Raw genomic sequence first — 20,364 nt, 5'->3', positions numbered from 1 at the left:
AAAGCCTGTGAGAACGGAGCATCCAGCCTGGCACCGACACCTCTCACTTCATCCTCAGTGTTACGCGGAGCTTTTCTTCCCTCTCACAGGCATCACTGTGCACATCACTAGAAATGTTGCGCAGACATGTTTTGATGTGTTTTGACTAACGGCGGAAAATAACGAATCCAATGAGTCTCTTTAAAAGCTGCTCTTTTTTTTATTGTATCTACTTTTTAAAAAAAAGGAGGGGGGGGGGGGGGGCTGGTGAAGGGGCTGCATCACTGCATTTTTTGTTCACTATGCTAAAGTTCAGTTTGCATGCAGTGAAATAAATGTACAAGTGAGACAACGCAATAAATTAGCATATAATTTACATTTGAAAAAAAAAAAAAAATTAGTAACAGTGTACCAACATTAATACTGAATATAAAATATACGCAACTAATCACATGATGCTTTTCATTTATCTTGCACTTTAGGTACAGGTATAAGCAATGTGACATTCAAACATCCAAGTTCACAGCAATGAGTACCAGTTTGAGTGATTTCACTTCTCTTTTTGATATCTGGAGGCTTCGTATCCCGCAGCCAGTAGATGAGTTAGTCCAAGCAGTTTGAATTGATTTCAAACGCTTCTCAGCATCCACCGTCCCTTCCCACCGGCCTCACTCGAGGTTTGGTAACCGATTAAAATCTGCTCGACATCGTCATACTGAAGGTGGCTACAAAAAAAAAGTAGCAGCAGCAAAATTAGAAATGAGTTGTTAACAGCTTCGATGAGATTCTTGCACACTCCTTAATTGTCTTTCAGGGTTTTCTCAGAGTCCTTCTGTAGCTCCATAACGAGTGTGTGTGTGATGGAGACGTTCCCTTTCACAACCCCACGACACCAGCAGGAACTGTCACCTGGGTCGGTCGGCTACAACCGGGCGAGTGTCCACACAAAACACGGTTAACAATGGAAATTCCCAGTGTGAGGTATAAACCGATACAAACAAAAACAATAACATGACCAGCATTTACCAACACAGATATTGACAAGGATATTATTTCATATTGTTTGGATCCAGCCTCACTTTTAAGCACACTGGAGGGTTGAATGGAAGCACCCACTTGATAGCACCAGAAGCCTGGGAAGGCCGTAACCCTCGGAGCCGAGCGGGAGGAAAAGAAGAGGTAAACACAATACACCATGGAAAGAACAAAGCAAAATACAAGAGGGGAAAAGCACCATTGAGTTGAGTCTTTGTTACTGAAGGATGATGAGAGGACGAGGGGGTAACTTTAACTGAAAACGTGGTCTGGCAACATATTCATAATGTGTGTGTATATTTAGCACTGGCCCCTTACTCAAAGGAATAGTTAAGACATTTTGGGAAACATGCATATTAATGTTCTTGCTGAGATTTAGACGATAAGTTTGACATAACTCTCATGTTTGTTGACCAAAAATAAAACCACACTCAGGAGACAGTTAGCTTAGCTTAGCATAAACACTGGAAACAAGGGGGAACACCTAGCCACTTTAAAATCCATATGTTGGTTTTTCAATCCTGACCAAAAAAAACAAAAGCGTAAAACCTCCTGCTGAACTGAAGACAGTCAGAATCAGCAGCGAATGCCACAATTTGTGATTTCGTCTTCAACTTCTCATGCTTTTGGACGTATTAAAAGACATTAGAAAGAAGCTGAGAGTTTTAGAGGTGCTGGTAGGTTGATGTTTTTTACGCTTGGACAAAGCAACGCTAGCTGTTTCCACCTGTTTCCAGTCTTTATGCTAAGCTAAGCCCGCTGGCTAAAGCTTCATATTGACAGTACAGACGTGAGAGGGGTCTTCTCGTCAAACTCTCGAATGTAAACTATTCCTCATCAGCGCTGAAACAATGAGGGTCTCTGCTTGCTTCTTAAATACAAAAATATGACAACTTCTGTTTAAATAATCATCCAGCCTGAAAGATAAAGAAATAGTGACTCCACTGAACAAACCGCTTCGTAGAATATGCTCCTTCAAGATGAATCCTTCAAAAGTGAACTGAGAGCTCCTCAGTGGGATGTTTGGTAAAGGCCAGTTGGGTGATAGTGTTTCATGTGGCACCGTCTGACAACGTCTTCATGATCACTGACACTGGGGTGAACTTTATGCAAGTGTTAGGAACTAAGGCACCCGTCTGGGGAAAGAAAAGGTGATTCAAACATCCTCCTATAACCTCGCCGTAGTTTCTGGTCCTGGATTAACATCATATATAATATACAGATCCTTACAGTATATAAGGGTTTAACGTATGTTACGGTGTGTAATACTTTCATTCCAGCACAGAGACGTTGAATATGAATTCCATCACGTTACATTCCCTTCCGTGACAGTCGGCTACTATCTGACGATATCTCGGCTCTGTTTGGAATTGTACAATAAATATACAGTACACCGGATCTGAGCGGTAAAATTGGCAAAAAGTATTGACACGGAAAAAGTGCACCGAAGCCAAAGGTCTGCCTGCCGATAGCACCATCACAGTCGTCCCAGAGACGGGAGCCCGACACTTCCGACTCCCACCACCCCCCCTCCATCTTCTAGCGAGGAGTCCTCCCCTCCATCCGTCTCTGGGGGTAGCATCCTCTGCGAGCGACGTGTCCAGCACTTTGGATTAATTAAAAACAACAAACACGAAGGAAGACTAACAATGATATCGATAATTATTATTATAATAAAAATAACACCAACGAATAATCTTCCAAAGTTCCACTTCACAGAAGTGACAAAATCAGTTTGTGTCAGCGTCGGGGGCTGAGCAGTGGTTTGAGACTCCACCACGACGGAGGGCCGGAGGACCAGGTGTGATAAACAGGGGAACCCTTACTCTGCCTTCCACGTGTCCGGAGGTTTCGGGGTTTTCTTTCTCAGTCTGCCCTGTTTCTCTTCCTCTCTCCCTTTGCAGCGCTACATCAGCCTCCCTCCATCTTCTTTCTAGCCGTTGTCTCTGCTTCACTCTCAGAGGTGTCAGTGTCCCTGGCAGGTCTTGCAGCACATCTGCCTGAAGTAAGCACGGCTGCAGAACTTGAACTTCAGCACCAGCGGGCAGTAGGCCACTTTGTTGACATCTTTGCACTCTGGACACAGAAAACAGATAGTTTTGGGAAAAGAGTGAAGAATTATCAGATTAGCTTTCTGAGTTTTCTTGAAAGGATGACATTTTTTATGTTAAGATGTCGGCCGTATTGCTCAGAGAATGTTGTTTTTTTGCACTACTGATTTGTTGTTCGTCATGTTTTCGTTGTTCAGCAAGAAGAGCAACAACTGCATTTCGTTGTGCGACCTTGAGTTGCATAATGACGATAAATTATCCTTGAAACCTTATAATTAGTCTTTAAGGATTCTGGAAATACCTTCAGAACGGTGCTTTTAAATGAGTTTCTGAGTTATTTTGAAAATGGGAAGCTGATCGCTGTGACTCCCAGAAGACATGAGAGGAACAGACGGGGCCAACCTGCTCCGCGAGGCCTCAACACACTCAAACTCTGCAACTATACTTGGACGCAGAGGCTGAAGCTGAGACAGATTCTGGCCCTGTTCGCTAACTGGGCTTCCTGCCATCCCTACCATGCACACACACACACACACACACACACAAACTGCTTGCTGGATGGTGGACAGGCAGTGCTCTAAATGCCTTATCACGATCAGAGTGTCTTCCCTTATTAGGCTTTGGCCCCTGCCTCCGCAGAGCCAAATGAAACGAGACATTGCCTCACTGCTGTCCGTAAAGGAACAATTAGCCTACAGCTAATCCCATTAGCCAGCCTGTAAACGCTGCTCACGTTTTCCATTCAGGCTAATCGAAAGGCCCTTCTCTATGCATCCGAATGGCCATCCATCATGTGTAAGTGTATATGGAGGGTTGAGCTGTTTCGCTTTGACCAGCGGCCAACCTCACTGGAAAGATTAATGTGGCTGGCAAAGTGTAGAGGAGTGTGTCATCCAAGCGTGTTTAGGTCATAGCAGAACAGTGAGGATGAAGATAGAGACAGTTTATAACCTTCTCAAGAGGGGCTCTGTGTGAAAGCAGTGCACAGCGCAGCACAGTAGGTATTCACATCTGCCTTAGAGGAGCTGCAGGTTTAAATAGAAACCTGCGTGCGTCTGGCGACCACAAGAAGGAACTCATGAAGGGAATTTCTTTTCTTTCACATTTTCCAGCGCTATCCTCGTCTTACCGTCGCCATTTGCGATGGGGGTGGCGTCGCACTTGCTCTCACACTGCTGCATGGTGGTGGGTCGGAGGGACTCGGCGCAGTCGTTAGACGGCTGCCCAGTGTACGACAGACACTGCACCGTCCTCATCTGCTGGCCGAGGCCGCACTGGGCCGAACACTGCAACAGAGAACACAACACACTTATCGGCTCTGCGCGGGACGGTATTAGCCGGCGGAGGCTGAAATGCAACGAGGTAAATTAGGACCGTCTTTCCCTCCGTGACCCTGAGTGCTCCAAGATTTCACTCCCTCATGCACGCAGATGCTCAGTAATCCCTGCACACAAACACACACACACACACACACACACACACACACACACACACACACACACTCTCTCTCTGCATGACTTGATCCAATCAACCAATCATCAGGGCACGCAGGCAGCGAGCAGACGGAGTCACCTTCCCTTTGGTCTCATTCAGCTGACTGCAGTCGGTGACTGAGTTTGTGAACCCGGAGTAACCGAGTTCAACTGTTGCTCGCGATGTTTGTCTCATGTTTGTGTGCGTCAGGGGACTGAGATGCAAACAGAGCAGGAGACGAGGACGAGCATGATTTATTTATGCAAAAACAGAAGTATGTTTTAAAGTTTGTTTTCTTATTTGTTGTTTGTCACGATAACCACAACTTCTGAGTTGATAGGTGGGCCAAATCAGCGGCCACACTTCAATAACTACGTATTTGTCGTTTTCAGAACACCAGCATGCACCTGAACCTTTCACCACTTCATATTTTTTGGTTTTCAATGCTCATAGCAGTTTGTAAAAATGAGACAAAAACTAGAGAAAAACAAAAAAGTAGAGAAGCAAAAGAAACGACCTAATCCATTAAAAAAAACAAATAAAAGGTGATTAGATAGTAAGAGTAGATGGATTAATAATAACATTAACATTAAACCCATTTAGTTTGTTTCATGGGACAGTATTTCCAATGAGTGGGGGACATTTTTTTCAAATTTTTACGTCTACTTTAAATAATAAAAGTGCATCCTCACAGAAGTATGAATGTCTACAATCTTCTGGGATTCCTCAGTACTGCCGTCATATTTAGAATTCATGGGACAATGGAGTATTTAATGTTGAACCTAAGAGATGCCTCCTTTTGCGTTAATAAAAAATGACTGTTTGATGGACTCGCCTGGAACAGAACGGAGGGAGAAAAAGGTTCTCGTACTGAACCCAACTTGTGCACCTGACTTCTATAAACGTGTTATTTTTAATAAAAAACTGAGAATGGTTCTATGGGTGGCAGTTAAACTCCTTTGGCAGTAAAACTACAAAAACAAATGCAGCAGATGCCAACACACCTTTGGCCTCAAATGCATCGTCATGATTACTCTTTGGGAGAAACAACACACCTGTCAGCCATCACTGTGTGTGTGTGTGTGTGTGTGTGTGTGTGTGTGTGTACGAGCGGCTTTCTGTCACCTTCAATGATCCTCTCTGGCTGCCTCAGATCAGTGAGCCCTCATGTCATCCCTTCACAATTAGAGAGTCTTTATTAGGACTCGCTGCCGGCCATGACAGATGCCGTACGTCAATGGTGCGACTTAAGTGGGATTTGAACCGGTGACCTTTTGGCCATGGGAGACCAGGAGCTCGGTAGCTGCCAACAATCTCCCCTTTCTGACGCTTTAAAGGGACCGGAGCAGCGAGGGTGAAGCTTGTAATTACAGCCCAAAAAAAGGGGAGAGGGTTGCGCGCGCGCGCGCGCGCGCGCACACACACACACACACACACACACACACACACACACACACACACACACACACAACTGCAATGAATGTGAAAGTGCTGTGTAAGAGCAGACTCCAGCTGTTGCTCTACGAGGTATTAACCTCGGCTCGGCTCTTTGATGGAGCGCTCTGAGGTTATCAGTGAGCTCTGCTTTGTGTTCCACTCTCATTGGCTCTGATCAAATTGTAAAAGTGTGTTATTGACGTCTGCCGGCGCACATGTGGCCGTTACGAGGAGAAGCCAAGGGAGAGCCGTGACCTGGACTGCCTGACTCTTAACCTTTGACCTCCGACCTGAACGGCACAGTGCTCAAACCGTGACATCACCTCCGCCTCCAGAGAGTGACCGTCTCCTAAACATCCGAGCAGGCTGTTTAAAATCCCGCTTTTGCTTTTACCAAATTGCCGACAAATCCTGCAGAACAACGCGCGCTGCTTTCTGTGACGCACGTTTCTTTTTGGCGTCCCCTCATCGGCATGAGTCAGCTGAGTGTTTTAAAGTGTTCTACAGCTTCGCTGAGCGCACTAAGTCGTGTCAGGGTGAGCCCAAGAATGCTACTCCTTGGCCTTCCCTCTAAATCGTGTTCCTGGAAGAGATAGAGGGGCCTGGTCCGAGGCAGAGATAAACTTCAAACAGCCAGGAGGATATTCCTGACGCTGATCACCAACTCCAGGCCTGCTGGAGCACTCGGACTCGCACACACAGACAACCTCTACACACACACACACACACACACACACACACACACACGTCACAGGCCTGCTTAGTGTGTCATCCAGGTGTAAATTATATCAACCATTCACCAACACATGGAATCTGTCTGAGTATCTTTTGTCTTTTAAACATCCAGGCTATCCTTTTAAAGGATTAACCAGCGTACTGCAGTTTGGGAAGCTCTCTAAAATCATGCTTAAAGGAACAGTTCCACCCAAAATCAAAAAAGACATTCTTCTTCTTACCTGTAGTGCTGTTTATCTGTCTGCCTTCTCTCCAATATAATGGAACTGGACGGCATTCGGCTTGTAAAAAAGTACATTTCTCTTTCCAGAAATCCTGACCCGGTTACTCGAGATCTTGAAAAACCCGGTTACGGTTTCTAGAAAGAGACGTTGCTGTTGAGTTCTTCAGGTGGGATTTTTTTGGCGCTTTGATCATCACAAGCTGAGTGTCAACTAGTGACAATATATTGGAGGGGAAGGCAGAGATCACGAGGTAACTCACACCAAAACAATCTAGATTGATAAACAGCACACAGGTAAGAGGACAGATATTACAGATTTTGGGGTGAACTGTCCCTTTAAGTGAAACAAAGCGATGTGAAGGAGCCTCGTCCTACCTGTCCCCATTCACCAGGGATCCAGCGAGGAGGTGGACAGCGTCCTAAGCTGCAGCGGATTCGGACCGGAGGCTTGTTGTGGCTCGGGCAGTGGGCGGGCGGGAAGGTCTTGGCGAGGTCGCTGCTCTTGCACAAGGCGATGCGGTGCTTGAAGCCGGGCCCACATTTAGGTGTGCACTACAGACGGAGGAGGAGAAGGTCGTCAGACGGAACTCACCTCGACAGGCCCCGATGAGCCAAAAGATAGTTTGAGAATAATATCATACCTCCGACCAATCCAGAGTGACCCACTTTGGCGGGCAGGACTGGTTGTTGCAGGACTCCCGTTCGATGGGTCGGTGGGTCAGACAGTGGGTGTCCTCCAGCGTCTCCTCCTCAGCGGGGCCGATCTTCCTGATGCACAGGACGGTCCTGGTCCTCATCCCGCCGTCACACGTCTTCCCACACTCTGACCAGTCGCCAATGAACCATCTGGAGGAGACAGACGGAAGAGTTGGAGCAGAAGAAACTAACCCTGAACTCAGAGAAGATGAGGTTTACTATCCATGAATCTAATGACACGTTTTAATGGGTGACAGCCTTTTAACACATGCTTGGTCAACCAGTTGTGAACGTATTTATCTTTTATTTATCTGTCAGAATGTGACTTCTTATCATTCCTTGGTTATTATTGTCTTTTATTTATTTATTTTTTACTGTGAATTGAATTAATTCATTTTATCCTATTTACTGTTTTTGCTTTTTTTATATTTAATGTGTAGTGAAAACCATTCGGAGAATCTGCTCAAACTAAACAAAAGAACCAAAACTACCAGCGTGTGTTGCACTCCCTGTGGTTACTTCATTACCAGCAGCCTTTGATAATGTCAGAGTGTAAAATCACATTACGGTTGTGGACTGGCTGACTTCATTAAAGTGGGATTACCAAAACAGCAGAGTCGAAACTCCTCGGACCAAACACGTCCAGAACCAAAACGTGTCAAATGAATAATGATGTTTACTTCTTTGAGCAGACAGTTCCTGATTTAAAGGGGACACATCATGAAAAAGTGCTTGTGCTCATACATCTATGTATCTGGAGATCCCACCAACTAACAGTGACATAAGACATCCTGGTCAGAAAACATGTGTTTCAATCAGATTTGACTCCCCTTCCCACTTTCTTGCTGAGAGTTAGATGAGAAGATCGATACCACTCTCATGTCTGTGCTTTCAGTATAGAGCAGGAGCCGGGATACAGTTAGCTTAGCTTAGCATAAAGACTGGAAGCAGGGGGAAATAGCTAGCCTTGATCCCTCCAAAGTTGAAACAAGGACCCACCTAGCAGCCCCTCTGAAGCTCACAAACACATTGTTCCTCATTAGTTCAATCTGTACACAAACAACCATAACATCCATTAAAACCTGATGATGGAGATGAGGCCGATAAACTGAAAGGTAACCGACATGTTTGCCACGCAATTCCGCTGAGCTTTTGGCCTCCGAGAAAGTCTTATTCAAACCTGTCAACAGACTTCAGAACCAAAATCATAAAACTGCCCAGACAACAGCCCTCCAAACACATCCCGCCGCTGAGATATTACATCATCTGAAGGAATGTATACAGAATTAACGACGTGTTCAAACATCTGTGCTAGCTTTCATTACTGGAGCCCATAAAACCGTGGCTATTCTAAAACAATGGTGTTTACGCCGTCTCCTGCAGTCGGCCTTTCCTGAGGCTGCACTGTAACTCAATACACACACACACACACACACACACACACACAAACACACACACACACACACACACACACACACACACACACACATGCACTGCAACAGCCTTCAAGTACTATGAAAATAAATGAGATAGCACATGTTTGCGTCCACCGAATACATATGTGAATATAAGTAAAGTGTAGTCTAAATGTATGGATGCATATGACCACTTATACAGTCTGAAACTAATCAACCCGATGCATTTAATCCCTCTTTTTCCAGAGTCTGGCTTCATGCTTCCAGCTACAGTTTTGGGGGTTTGCAGACATTTGGCCACCAAACACGAGTTCATATTCCACCTGTATACGTGCACGTTGCCCCTCGAGGACCGGCAACGAGGCCAAAACAATCAAACACAGGTGGTCACTTTTTAGGGCTCCAATTGTTGGCGCGAGGCAAACACTGAAAATAGTTAACATATGAAGTTATAAATCACGGCCATTTCATTTTTATTATCATGTTCCAAACACATTTTTACAAAGTGGGGCTCATTGAAGGCGAACTAATATCCCGAGTCAGTCTCATTTTTATGGAGGGTTTTTATCTTTGAATGCAGTAACTTAAAGCAATATTTTTATATTAATAGTGGATCGAATGTCTATGTGTAATGCACAAGGTTTAGCAAACCTACGGGGAATTATCACCCGACACAGTTCTCCTCAGCCTTACGCAGCATTTTAGCATCTTTAAGCTAATTATTTTGGTTTATTTTTGGTTCAGTCTCACTGTTGTTCATCAGCGTTGTTTCCAAATGCGGCAAAGACAAAAGAAAAAGACACCAAACAGGTGATGACCTCAGAGACCAGCTGGTGAACATAGCGGAGCATTTAGCAGCGAAAAGAGAGAAATGTTTCCCTCCGGAGGTGGTGGAGACCAAACACGGAGCTAAAAGAGAGAGAACATTGGACTTACAGCCATCAGGTGGAGACGAACACGACTGAATGATGTCGTTTCTCTGAATCTGTTTATGATGATATATCAATGAGGAAAAATAACTCCAAGACCAGCTGCTCCTCCCATTGTGCAACTCAGTGGCAATGTGTAAATAGGCAACTGATTGCTAACACGCTTACGTCAAAAGTTGATAATATGTCAGTGTTGTGTTAACAGCCTGTTCCAGCTGCCCCCAAGCAGCCACATAAATCCGTTAATGCAGGTTTTAGATGACAGTAAATATTCTATGAAAACATTGTTGATACTTTCCATCTCAAAGAAAGCTTAAAAAACATTTCCTCTAATACAACAGTACTGAACGAAGGTAAAAGTTAGCTGCAGAGCAGAAAAAAACGTGACTAATTAATCAAAATAAATATAACTGATGGTAATTGTTAAAATCAATTAAATCATTTAAGTCATTTATCAAGTGAAAAGACTCAAATATCCGTGTATTTCACATTGTTGTCAAGTGAATATATTCAGGTATTTGTGTCACATTTTACAGACTGATCAATTAATCAGTTGATAATGGAAACAACCACGACTCAGCGGTACGTACTCTGGAGGACACGGCTCTGTGTTGCAGTCTCTCGGGTTCTCTGGAGGTTTGCTGTCTGGGTCACAGTAGTTGTTCTGGACCACCGAGTTGTCATCCAGCCTCCTACACACCACCTCCTGCTTCTGGGAGCCTAACAGTGGGGGGGAAAAGGACGGATCAATAAGGCAGCACTGAGATCAGCTGATCTAAACACCCCCCCCCCTCCAGAAACATGGAAGCCGGCCGGCCGTCGTGTCGAGCGGAGATGGTATCGCTTTCAGTCTGTAGTAAATCCAGACATGTAAATTCCTGATTCTTTGCAGGATATCTTGGCAAATCACTTTTACAGAGCAGAGAGCTCTTTACTTTGGCTTCTGATGGAGAGAGTGAGGGCTACCGTATCGGTGTCACACCTCCCACTGTGTGTGTGTGTGTCTGTGAGCGTGCATGTGTTTTCTGTGTGTGTGTGTGTGTGTGTGTGTGCATGTGTGTATGCCATACCAACTCAGAAATGGTCTGTTTGGGCCCTCATGGGACGTAACCCACAGCAGACTTGTCTGGCAGATGTAATGAGATATGGATGTGTGTGTGAGTGTGTGTGTGTGTGTGTGTGTGTGTGTAGAGTATAGAAAATCTACCCATCTGTGCGTGAAGTGAAATACAGTTTGGAGGAACAGTGTGAAGCATGGGGTAGGAGAGAGTTTTGGTTGTAAGGCTGTCAAAAGATGTTTTTCATAGGTTTTATTACGGTAGTGATATATTAAGCAAACGCAGCACGATTAGCTGAGCGGGCTGTATCGAATGGGTGTGTGTGATTTAATAACCTTTTGCTGGTTTAAAGCTCAGCGCCGTCACAGACAAAAATGAGATCAACAATACAAAGGCATGTTTACAACACTGGGAGGAACGTGTGTGTGCGTCCCCCTTTCTGAGGAACAGCTTCAAACCTCTGCTGCGGACTTGGAGATCCTTCCTCAGAAAAACCCACATGCTTATTCAGTCATGCTTTTACTAAATATTACAAACCCGTCCAGGCCACACTTGACGACTGGGAAGGAACACTATTTATTGTTACATGAAACCCATTGCTTTTGGGCTAAAAGGTTTGGTTTAGTCATTCTTGAGGCCACGGTCAACATTTCACTGCGGTTTCAGACTCTGAATGTTTGACTTTGTAGGACAAGCGCCGTGGAAGAGCGGCCGTATCTGTGTGCAGCGCTGGTGAACCAGAAGCTATGCAGCGCAGCCCATTCACAGAAATTACAGCATATTCATTACTCTGGCCAAAATATGGAAAATATACAGATTGAATTTATTAGAGGGCTGAATCTCCTGCTGTAAAGTAATGATTTTGGAAAGCAATCGCAAATTATGATACTGGGTTTCCACACACTGCTCCTCGGCATTTGTGTAATTACTGGTTGGGGAAGATTTACAGAATGGGACACACACACACACACACACACACACACACAAGATATGAAGTATTAAGTATTTGAGAAGGTTAGAAATATGCAAGAAGAATTTAAACACCCACAGCGTGTTATGTATAACACCAAAATGCTTGGAGTGCTCTTTCTGCAGAAGACAACTGGCCACTGGAGCTCAGCAGAAGGTCGACGCGGTATTCTTCTCTCTCAGGAAAATAAACTTTAATAGTAAAAAACGTGCACAGCAGTTTAGTTTACGCACAATAAAAGACACTCTGCACTGTATGTGATACGGCTAAACGATCAAATGTTAGAATGGATTAAAAAATGAATTGCAAACCATGAAACACAAGAAGAAATACAGAAATGTGAGTGTTTGTGCGTGGAAGTGAATTTAAATAAATAAAAGTAAGTGACTGCATTTAAGATCTGTTGTAAAGTGAGCTCACGATTGTAGAGGAGTCTTTCCCTTCACCTGTTTTTAAGCACATTTTCAATTTGCGCATAAAAACACTGCATGGAAATACAAGAAATAAAAATAATAATAATTACATATGACTTTATAGTCTCTTATTTTCGTCTTGGCTGAGATAGAAGAGTTTATGCATCAATACAACTACTCCTGCTATTTGCATTACAGTAATGGATAGAAACACACATTGATTTGCATTTTCTGTTGTTGATTTTCTGGAAAGTATCTTACAGTTTTAGGCTAAATTTGGATGAAAACGTTGAACCTTTATGTGAACAGTTCAGCTGGACACCCTGAGGTTCTTCGCTACAGGTTTCACATTGGAAACATTAGCTCCCGCTATGTTTCCGTGACCATTAACAGTCCAGAGAGAAGAGAGAAGAGGAGAGTTACTCGCTTCCAGTGCAGACGTACCTCCAGCGCATGTAGCTGAGCATTCAGACCAGGGCAGGTGGTGCCAGGAGAAGCCCACCTCGTTGTCACCGCTCCCCGTGCGCTGGATGGGCACGTTGAACTTGTAGCGTATTCCCAGGTTCTGCTCCTGAAGGAGGACCTGCAGAGGGAGCAGCAAAGAGATGTAGTAGGAATAAGAAGGTACATTCACATCAATTTATGTATTTACGTATGAAACAAAGTGAAAACAATCAGGTGATCATTATGTGAGGGTTTGTTATCGACAAGCCACCCCTTTCACATTACACACAGTAAAAAATATTGACTATAGCAGCTTTAAGTGCAGTTGTTTTGTGTGCATCAGTGAGGCTCTAGTGGATTTATATTAGTCTGCTGGATGCAGATGGAGACTGAGGGAGTCGCGCTTTGCAAGCCGCAAAGAAATGGCTGGTGGTCGAGTGGCCAGTTGCTTGTCTATTCCAGTGGTGCTGTGTGGTCTGGTATTTTCAGCATTCATGTCGAGGCAGAAACCGCCGAGTATTACGACAGAACATCAGTTGGCTCACATTAACACACGAACATGCAGAGAAACTTGTCCTGGAACCTATTTAAAGATGTGTTTAATATGCACGAACAAACTCTGAAACACAGATGCTCTCCAGATCAAGGGAAACATTGTTTTTTTTTTAATGTCCACATATAAATAACTTTTAACCCCAAACCGCTAGCAGACAGTCACCTAAGGTTAACAGCCAGATGTTTAAGTGGACTCAGACCAACTGCGCCCTAAAATGTTCAGGACGACCTACAGAGTTGGAAATTGAGGAGTTATTTTGAGTGTCCAAGTTCCCGGAAATTAAAGTCCCACTTATGTTCTGTATGCCACGACAAACTGACCAAAGTTTCAATAATTCAACCTATGTTGAAGAGTCTCGTAGTGATGAGACAGATGTTTCCCTCAGGAGTTGGTGGAGACCAAAAACAGAGCTAAGAGAGAGCGAATACAGGACTTACATTCAATGCTGTGACTGCTAGATGTGTAAACAAGCGACTGTTTACGAACAAGTTTGTTATATTAACCTAAAATGTGATGATATGTCACCATTGCTGGGGCCAAAAAATATGAGGTATTGCAGATTTAAATTGTCCAGGAGACTCCAGTGTTTCTAAGTTGCAGGACCAGCTGCTGCTCCCACGGTGTGCAACCTTTGACACATGCAATGTTTGTGCATGATGTGCAATAACATATGATTCATTACCATGACAATCAGGGTTTCAGTGGTAGCTCCCAGCGCCTCTAAAGACTCCGGCTCATCGGAGGGTCTCTTGTAGTGGAAAGCCGTCCCTGCGATGTCAAACTTCCTGGGCCAGTCGATGGTCCACGCTCCGTTGATGTAATAATCATCCACTTCAGATTTCAGCGCTAGGTAGTCACAGAACGACAAGACGTACTTTCACAAAGCTGAAGCAGACAGTAAACAGTAGCCCAGACAACAGGTGGAGACAATCATTTGCTGTGATGTCATCGCCAACGTTCATCATCATCATTTTCAGCCTCTCTGATGTCAGCTTTCTGAGCAGAGACACAGAGACACACACACACACACACACACACACGCTGTAAAGGCTGACTTTCACGTGCACCGACATGTACATAGGTCTAATTTAGGAAGAGAAAGAAAACACACTTCAGGTGAAAGCTTAGACGAATCTCATGAATACCACTCTGTCTGGTTGTCAAAACAAAAGTTGGTCTCCAAGCACAACAGATCTGAAAATATCCACTTTCTCTGCCTGGAAATGAGGCCAAAACTCAAGAGAAACGATCCAACCGCTCGCTATTCTGTCTCTCTGGCTCTGGTTCTGCAGATTCCCCCCTCTCTTCCCTCCCTCAAACAATAGTTTATTCCTCTTTAGAATATCACAATCCCCTTCTCAATAAATTCATTTTTTAGCACATCTGGCACTGATTGTGAGCATTGTGATTTTGTGCGTTGCAGTTTACACAAGTCTCCACAGGCATGCCGGTCTCTATTTTTATATTGTCTCACTCGGTCTGTGCTTTAATAAAACATTCTAAAGAAAAAAAGCAAACGTTGCTAACCTAAATAGCAAGGACTCAGACAATGCTGCAAAAGAAAAATATTATCTTTATCACAGATGAAATTCATAACAAAGTTACAGATTGCTTGGAAGGGACAATCTAGTCCGACACATTAGCCAAAATTGCACTCTTTAAACTTTGATATATAGACATCATATCCCCCATAATCCTGGTGGAGCAGGCAGCTGTCACCACGGCCCTATAAATCTGATGCAGCTCTCCGGTTCAAAGTGTAACTTAAGCCCTCCATCAACACCATCCGCTGTAAATTCAACACGCTGTCACATGTCTTTCTCTCGTTAATGAAAAGACACAGAACCGGCTTAATTGAATCCGGTCGCTTGGTTGTTTTGGGTCCGACGCTGCCGGTGTTGCAAATACTTTTTTGTTTAGTCTGGAACGTAGCGGAAGAGTCTGGTGCCAAGAGGGCCATCGCATGTGTTAAGATTCAGGGAGGTTTTGACAGACTCTGTTTTTACGGCTTTACATTAGGCAACAGCAGATTTAACGATGGCATCTTCTAATTTGCTCTTGACAGAGACGCATGGAAATGTGGTTGACAGAGAACCCAACAGATAATATGAAACAGCTTGATGTCGCAAATTGACATTCACCACACTGTAGTGCAATACAGGGTTTACCGAGATTGATGGATTGATAGTGAAACAAGACTAGAGCGTCTACAGCCACACTAGGGCCTCTGTGAGGCTGAACTAAGCATAGTGGTGCTTTGAGCTAAAGCCATGTAATGTTTACCATGACCATGCAGCTGTCATTAGTTGTGCAGGTATTTGGTCGTAAACTGAAGTAGATAATTCATCCTGAGGGGGACATGAATGTCTGAACCAAATTTGATGGAAATCCATCCAATAGTTGTTGGGTTATTTCACTAAAAAACATAAATGTCAACCTCATCGTGGCACTAGAGGGAATGTCAGAGATTCACCAAACTCAGTGAGCTTCATCCTCGGGGGACCATGAAGGTTTGTACCAGAATTAATGGCAATCCATCAAATAGTCGCTGAGATGTTACAGCCCGGAAGACTGACATTACCATCCATGAAGCTCGTAAAAGCTCATATTAGTAACTCTGAATGTGACTTTAACTCACCGATGTAATTCTTCGACATGGCAACTTCTTTGATCTCGATGTGAACGGATCCTTTTGGGATCTGAACCACCTCCATGTAGCCTGCAAGTACAAGTACGGGGATCGTTAAGGTGGAAATTTCTCCCACTCAAACTCGAAGGGAGTACATATAGAATAAATTCCAAATCACCCAAAAAGGACAAAGCAGGAGGACAAAACAATCCCCTCCTTTTTTTTTTACAGTCACACACACACACACACACACACACACATTGACACACAGTATTTTTAGATGGTTTACTAGCCATACCATAGAAGGAGAAATATGTTTTCTCTCTCTGGAACTCTCTATAGACAACCTCAGGCTAAACCCAACACCAAGTCCCTATCTCTACTCCTGATTTCTGCACTCCATGATGTAATTAATGGGAAGAAATATCATGTTTTGATCTATATTCTGACAACATAATTCTAAATAGCCCAAAACATAACGGTCGGTGGGTAAAAAAGACAAAAAATAGGGCACATTTCCATGAAAGATTATCTTCCTGGCTTCATGGATGTTTGAGACAAACTGCTGCTTTGCCAAAAGGGCGACGATGAGTTACTTTGTTTGACTCACAATCTTCTCCGGTGACTCAATAAAAGCTCAATAAACAAATGGAGATCCACAGTCACAGAAACCTGAGTTTACCTCCTCTGGGTAGAGACTCGTTGAAGAGTCCTTCTGTCGCCTCGCAGGTGCTGCCGTCACCTCCACACACACGGCATCGGTCTTCTTTAGCATCGGAGCTCAGGATGTTGTCACAGCCCACATGCTTTGAAGTCAGAGACAGAGAGAAGGTTTAAATTTAAAGACTGGAAAACGGGGTTCAAGGTTTTTAGAAGCTGTAAAAAGTTCAATACTAAGAATGTAACGATTCCCCAAATCCACCGTTCACTCCAGATCTCCATTGTTGATTCACGGTTCGTTTCCGTAACGTAAACTTACAAACTGAACACAATTAGTGCACAAAAACACAAGACAAATTCAATTGTAACGTGTCACATTGTCCCCTTTGTGCCTTTGTTTTAGTCACATTTTAGTCATTTTTATCCTTCATAGTTTCAGTCAAACTTTAGTCGACGACACCTTAAAACGTTTTAGTTCAATTTAAGTCGAAATGTCCTCACATTTTAGTCAACTTTTAGTCATTACTTTTAATTAAAACTTTAATTTTGTATATTTAGTCTTAGTCTAATGTCAAATGTCCCTTGTCATAAGATTATATTGAATGTTTCAGTTAGTCTGGTCTCGCCAAAACATTTATTTTATCGAGAAATTTAGATTTTCACTATTTTCTAACAATTTATGGATTAAACAATTCATCTAGACAATGAACTGCAGGCTAGTTGATAATAAGCAGAGCATGAATGTCAGTGAATTGTCAGAGATTAGCAGCGATGCTGTGTGACAGTAAAACAGGGAGGATTACTGCTCCTCTCCTCCTTTGGATCTCCCACTTCTTTATCCTCTCTTATCACCATCCCTCCTCTCACTCTTTCATAATCTCTCTCCGTATCTCCAGCACCTGTAAACAGCATCGCAGCGTTGAGAGTTTCTGAAAGCTTTCCAAGCAGACAGCGTTCTGGAGATTTATCACCCGGAGAGCTGGCGGCCTCTGAAATATAACGACGAGCTGGATCCAGTGTGGAAATAAACCTGCTATGCTCCTTGTGGTGGGGAATATTCCACCTCTTACAATCCTCTGACCCATTAAAACACGCACCATGTTGTGTTTTTACATTAAAATCAAAGTAATGTTGTTGGCACAGACGCTGCATTTTCACGCCAAATCGTACGGTCGGGTGTAAGTCAAAGCAAATACTCAGAGCGAGGAACCAAGAAGTTATTTCAGCTGCATCTCAGAAAAACGCACCCTCATCTCCACACAAACCGGACAAAATGATTTATGCTCGTGGAAACAAAGACGGCACCGACTGCCAACTCCTTTCAATAAAATGTTATTAAATCAGCCTTTTTAAATATATATATATATTTATATTTATATATAATCATTATTCAATCACAACAATGATTTTTGTGTTTGTTTTGTCACAAAGCAATTCTTGCCGAGGCTGCAGAGCCCTGATAAGAGTCAGAGAACGCAGAGCCAGTCCTTCCATCACAATAAGCCAGAAACACGAACTCAAAGGTTCGATTGTTCTTCGCTGGAGAATTGGCTTTTTCGGTGCTTTGGCAGTCGTGTTCACGCAATCAGCAATCTAGTAAACTTGTGCGGTCAACTGGCACTGCAGCTGAGGAAACTCTCAGCTCAGATAATGTTCAGCTAACATGTCACTCTCGCTGTAATTTGATAAATATCAGAGGTTAGCAGTCACTAACGATCACAAGAGCCCGCTGAGGATAAAGTCATCGTGTGGTGGGTCACTTTATGTCTTCAGGACAGGAGACGCTTGGTGTTTTTATTGCCTCTGACATTCATTTCACAAGTAAAACAATCAATAATAATACTGGATTTAGTATGGCACAGTGGCAGTCAGTGCATCTACATGTCATTTCATGTTCTGTAACATGTTCTGTTTTCTGTGGCTTTTCTTTACATTTATAATTATTTAGCATATGACTGAAAAGATCAACCCCTGTATGAAAATAAACAACTGAACTAACTGTGACCTTCTCAACTTCCTCTTACTCGCTTTTTTTCCGAGCTTTCAACCACATCTTACAGTCTTCCTCAGCGTGTGTTTGCTCATCATGTGACCTGGTTGTGGAACATTTGGTCACATGATGACAGGTGCCAACTCCATCATAACTCCATCCGCTGAGGAAGACTGTGACATGCGGGTGAAAGCACCACAAAAAAAAGCCAGTAAGTTGAGATTTTCTTGTCAAAGGTAATTGAAAGTTTACAGATTTTCAATCATGTTTGAAGCAGAATCATCATTGAGATTTCCGCTAATGTTGGCAGAGTGGTGGTTAAAGGAAAACTAGGGTTTATTATGATGTGGGTTTCATTGTTTAAGTATGAACATGTGAATTTGTCTGACAGAACGCTGCCCCCTCACCTTGCACTCTCCATTGATGCAGATGTCCAGAGAGTCGGCCTGACATCGGGTGCCATCTATGACGGCAGGAGAGCGCTCTGTGTAGAAGTTATAGCCCTCTGCCAGGCAGTTCAGCGCGCAGGGCTTAACACCACCTGTTACACACACACACACACACACACACACGGGGTTATCTCCATGACCTGAATGCTAATCGCACAACCCAGAGATGTTGAAGCCAGCCCGGGGATCTCCTCTCCGCTTTATTGACAATAATAATCCTGTGGAGGAAAGTCAGCGGTGCTTCAGATCTAAAAACCTCCCGAGCCGTACGTCACTGTAACGCCGACAGAGACAGAGGCGGCGCCCGCTGCCAACAACAATCCGGCTGACATCGACGCGCAGGTTATCTGCTGTTTACACGTGGAGGCTGGCAGCTCACAGAGCGCTGGAAGTCAGGAGGTGATGGATTCGACTAAACAGACCCCTTGTGATAAAAGAGACCCAACTTAAGCTGAAAGAAAATTGTTTACATGCTTCGAACTTTTATCACTTTTTCTTGTGCTTTTTTTTTCTTTCGTGAAGTGGATATTTTCCATGACCTGCAGACGTCGGAGAGAATTTGTTGGGAGACTGACACAAAGCATGTACTGCTGAACTCCCGCCAAGAGACTCTTGACATGAAGTGCGTCAGGACGTTTGTCAAAAATGTGAAAATCTCTCGGGGTGGAACGATCCAGGAGACCAGCGAGGGTCTCCGAACGCAGCACAGTGTGCAGGAATCTGAAGAATTCTGTTCCCATCAAAGAGGCCGTCCCACTGTTGGTGTTAACTGGGTACACAAGACAGACACTTGTGACGCAAAGAGGAACAGTTTTACAGCTCAGCACTTAGAAGAGATTAGATGTGTGAAAGATTCTGCAGCCAGCTGCATCAAATAAACGTTAGCCGAGTGATCACGGAAATGTTTACACATCACTGAATTAAAGTTACTGTGAGGAACTTTTAACTGGTTCTGAACAAGTCTCAGTGTAGTCCTGATCCTCTATATGTACCAGTCTCAGTGTAGGCCTGATCCTCTATCAGACCTCCATCAGTAAAGAGACCATCAGAGAGAAGATGGTCTGTTTCTATAGAGTTATTCTTAATGCTCGTCATCAGGGCCACCGGGTCGGATTCTGGTGAAACCAGATGAACTCATGCAGGTTCACCAGAAACTCCTTCAGCTCAGACTCCAGCAGAGACCGGTCCACCGTGGACAGACCCAGATCCTCCAACAGAGACC

General features: G+C 43.8%; 1 protein-coding gene across 3 annotated transcripts in view; it reads right to left on the bottom strand.

The window, feature by feature from the left end:
- Window positions 1-247: 247 nt before the first annotated feature.
- The window catches only part of adamts6 (ADAM metallopeptidase with thrombospondin type 1 motif, 6), a 49,790-nt gene continuing 29,673 nt past the window's right edge, over window positions 248-20,364 (bottom strand). For all 3 annotated transcript variants that reach the window (XM_031875151.1, XM_031875152.1, XM_031875153.1), the window contains exons 16-25: window positions 19,101-19,234; window positions 16,726-16,849; window positions 16,053-16,133; window positions 14,097-14,260; window positions 12,859-12,997; window positions 10,564-10,693; window positions 7,575-7,779; window positions 7,309-7,485; window positions 4,195-4,351; window positions 248-3,090 (exon numbers count right to left, since the gene is read on the bottom strand). In XM_031875151.1, the coding sequence (XP_031731011.1) occupies window positions 2,981-3,090; window positions 4,195-4,351; window positions 7,309-7,485; window positions 7,575-7,779; window positions 10,564-10,693; window positions 12,859-12,997; window positions 14,097-14,260; window positions 16,053-16,133; window positions 16,726-16,849; window positions 19,101-19,234 (1,421 nt within the window). In that variant the 3' untranslated portion in view covers window positions 248-2,980. The remainder of the gene's footprint in view (window positions 3,091-4,194; window positions 4,352-7,308; window positions 7,486-7,574; window positions 7,780-10,563; window positions 10,694-12,858; window positions 12,998-14,096; window positions 14,261-16,052; window positions 16,134-16,725; window positions 16,850-19,100; window positions 19,235-20,364) is intronic.

This window comes from Anarrhichthys ocellatus, unplaced genomic scaffold (genome assembly GCF_004355925.1).
Source record: "Anarrhichthys ocellatus isolate YVR2014 unplaced genomic scaffold, GSC_Weel_1.0 scaffold87, whole genome shotgun sequence".
In the NCBI taxonomy this organism is placed as follows: domain Eukaryota; kingdom Metazoa; phylum Chordata; class Actinopteri; order Perciformes; family Anarhichadidae; genus Anarrhichthys; species Anarrhichthys ocellatus.
The sequence above is the reverse complement of the archived record's forward strand: the minus strand, read 5'-3'. Positions and strand labels throughout refer to the sequence as shown.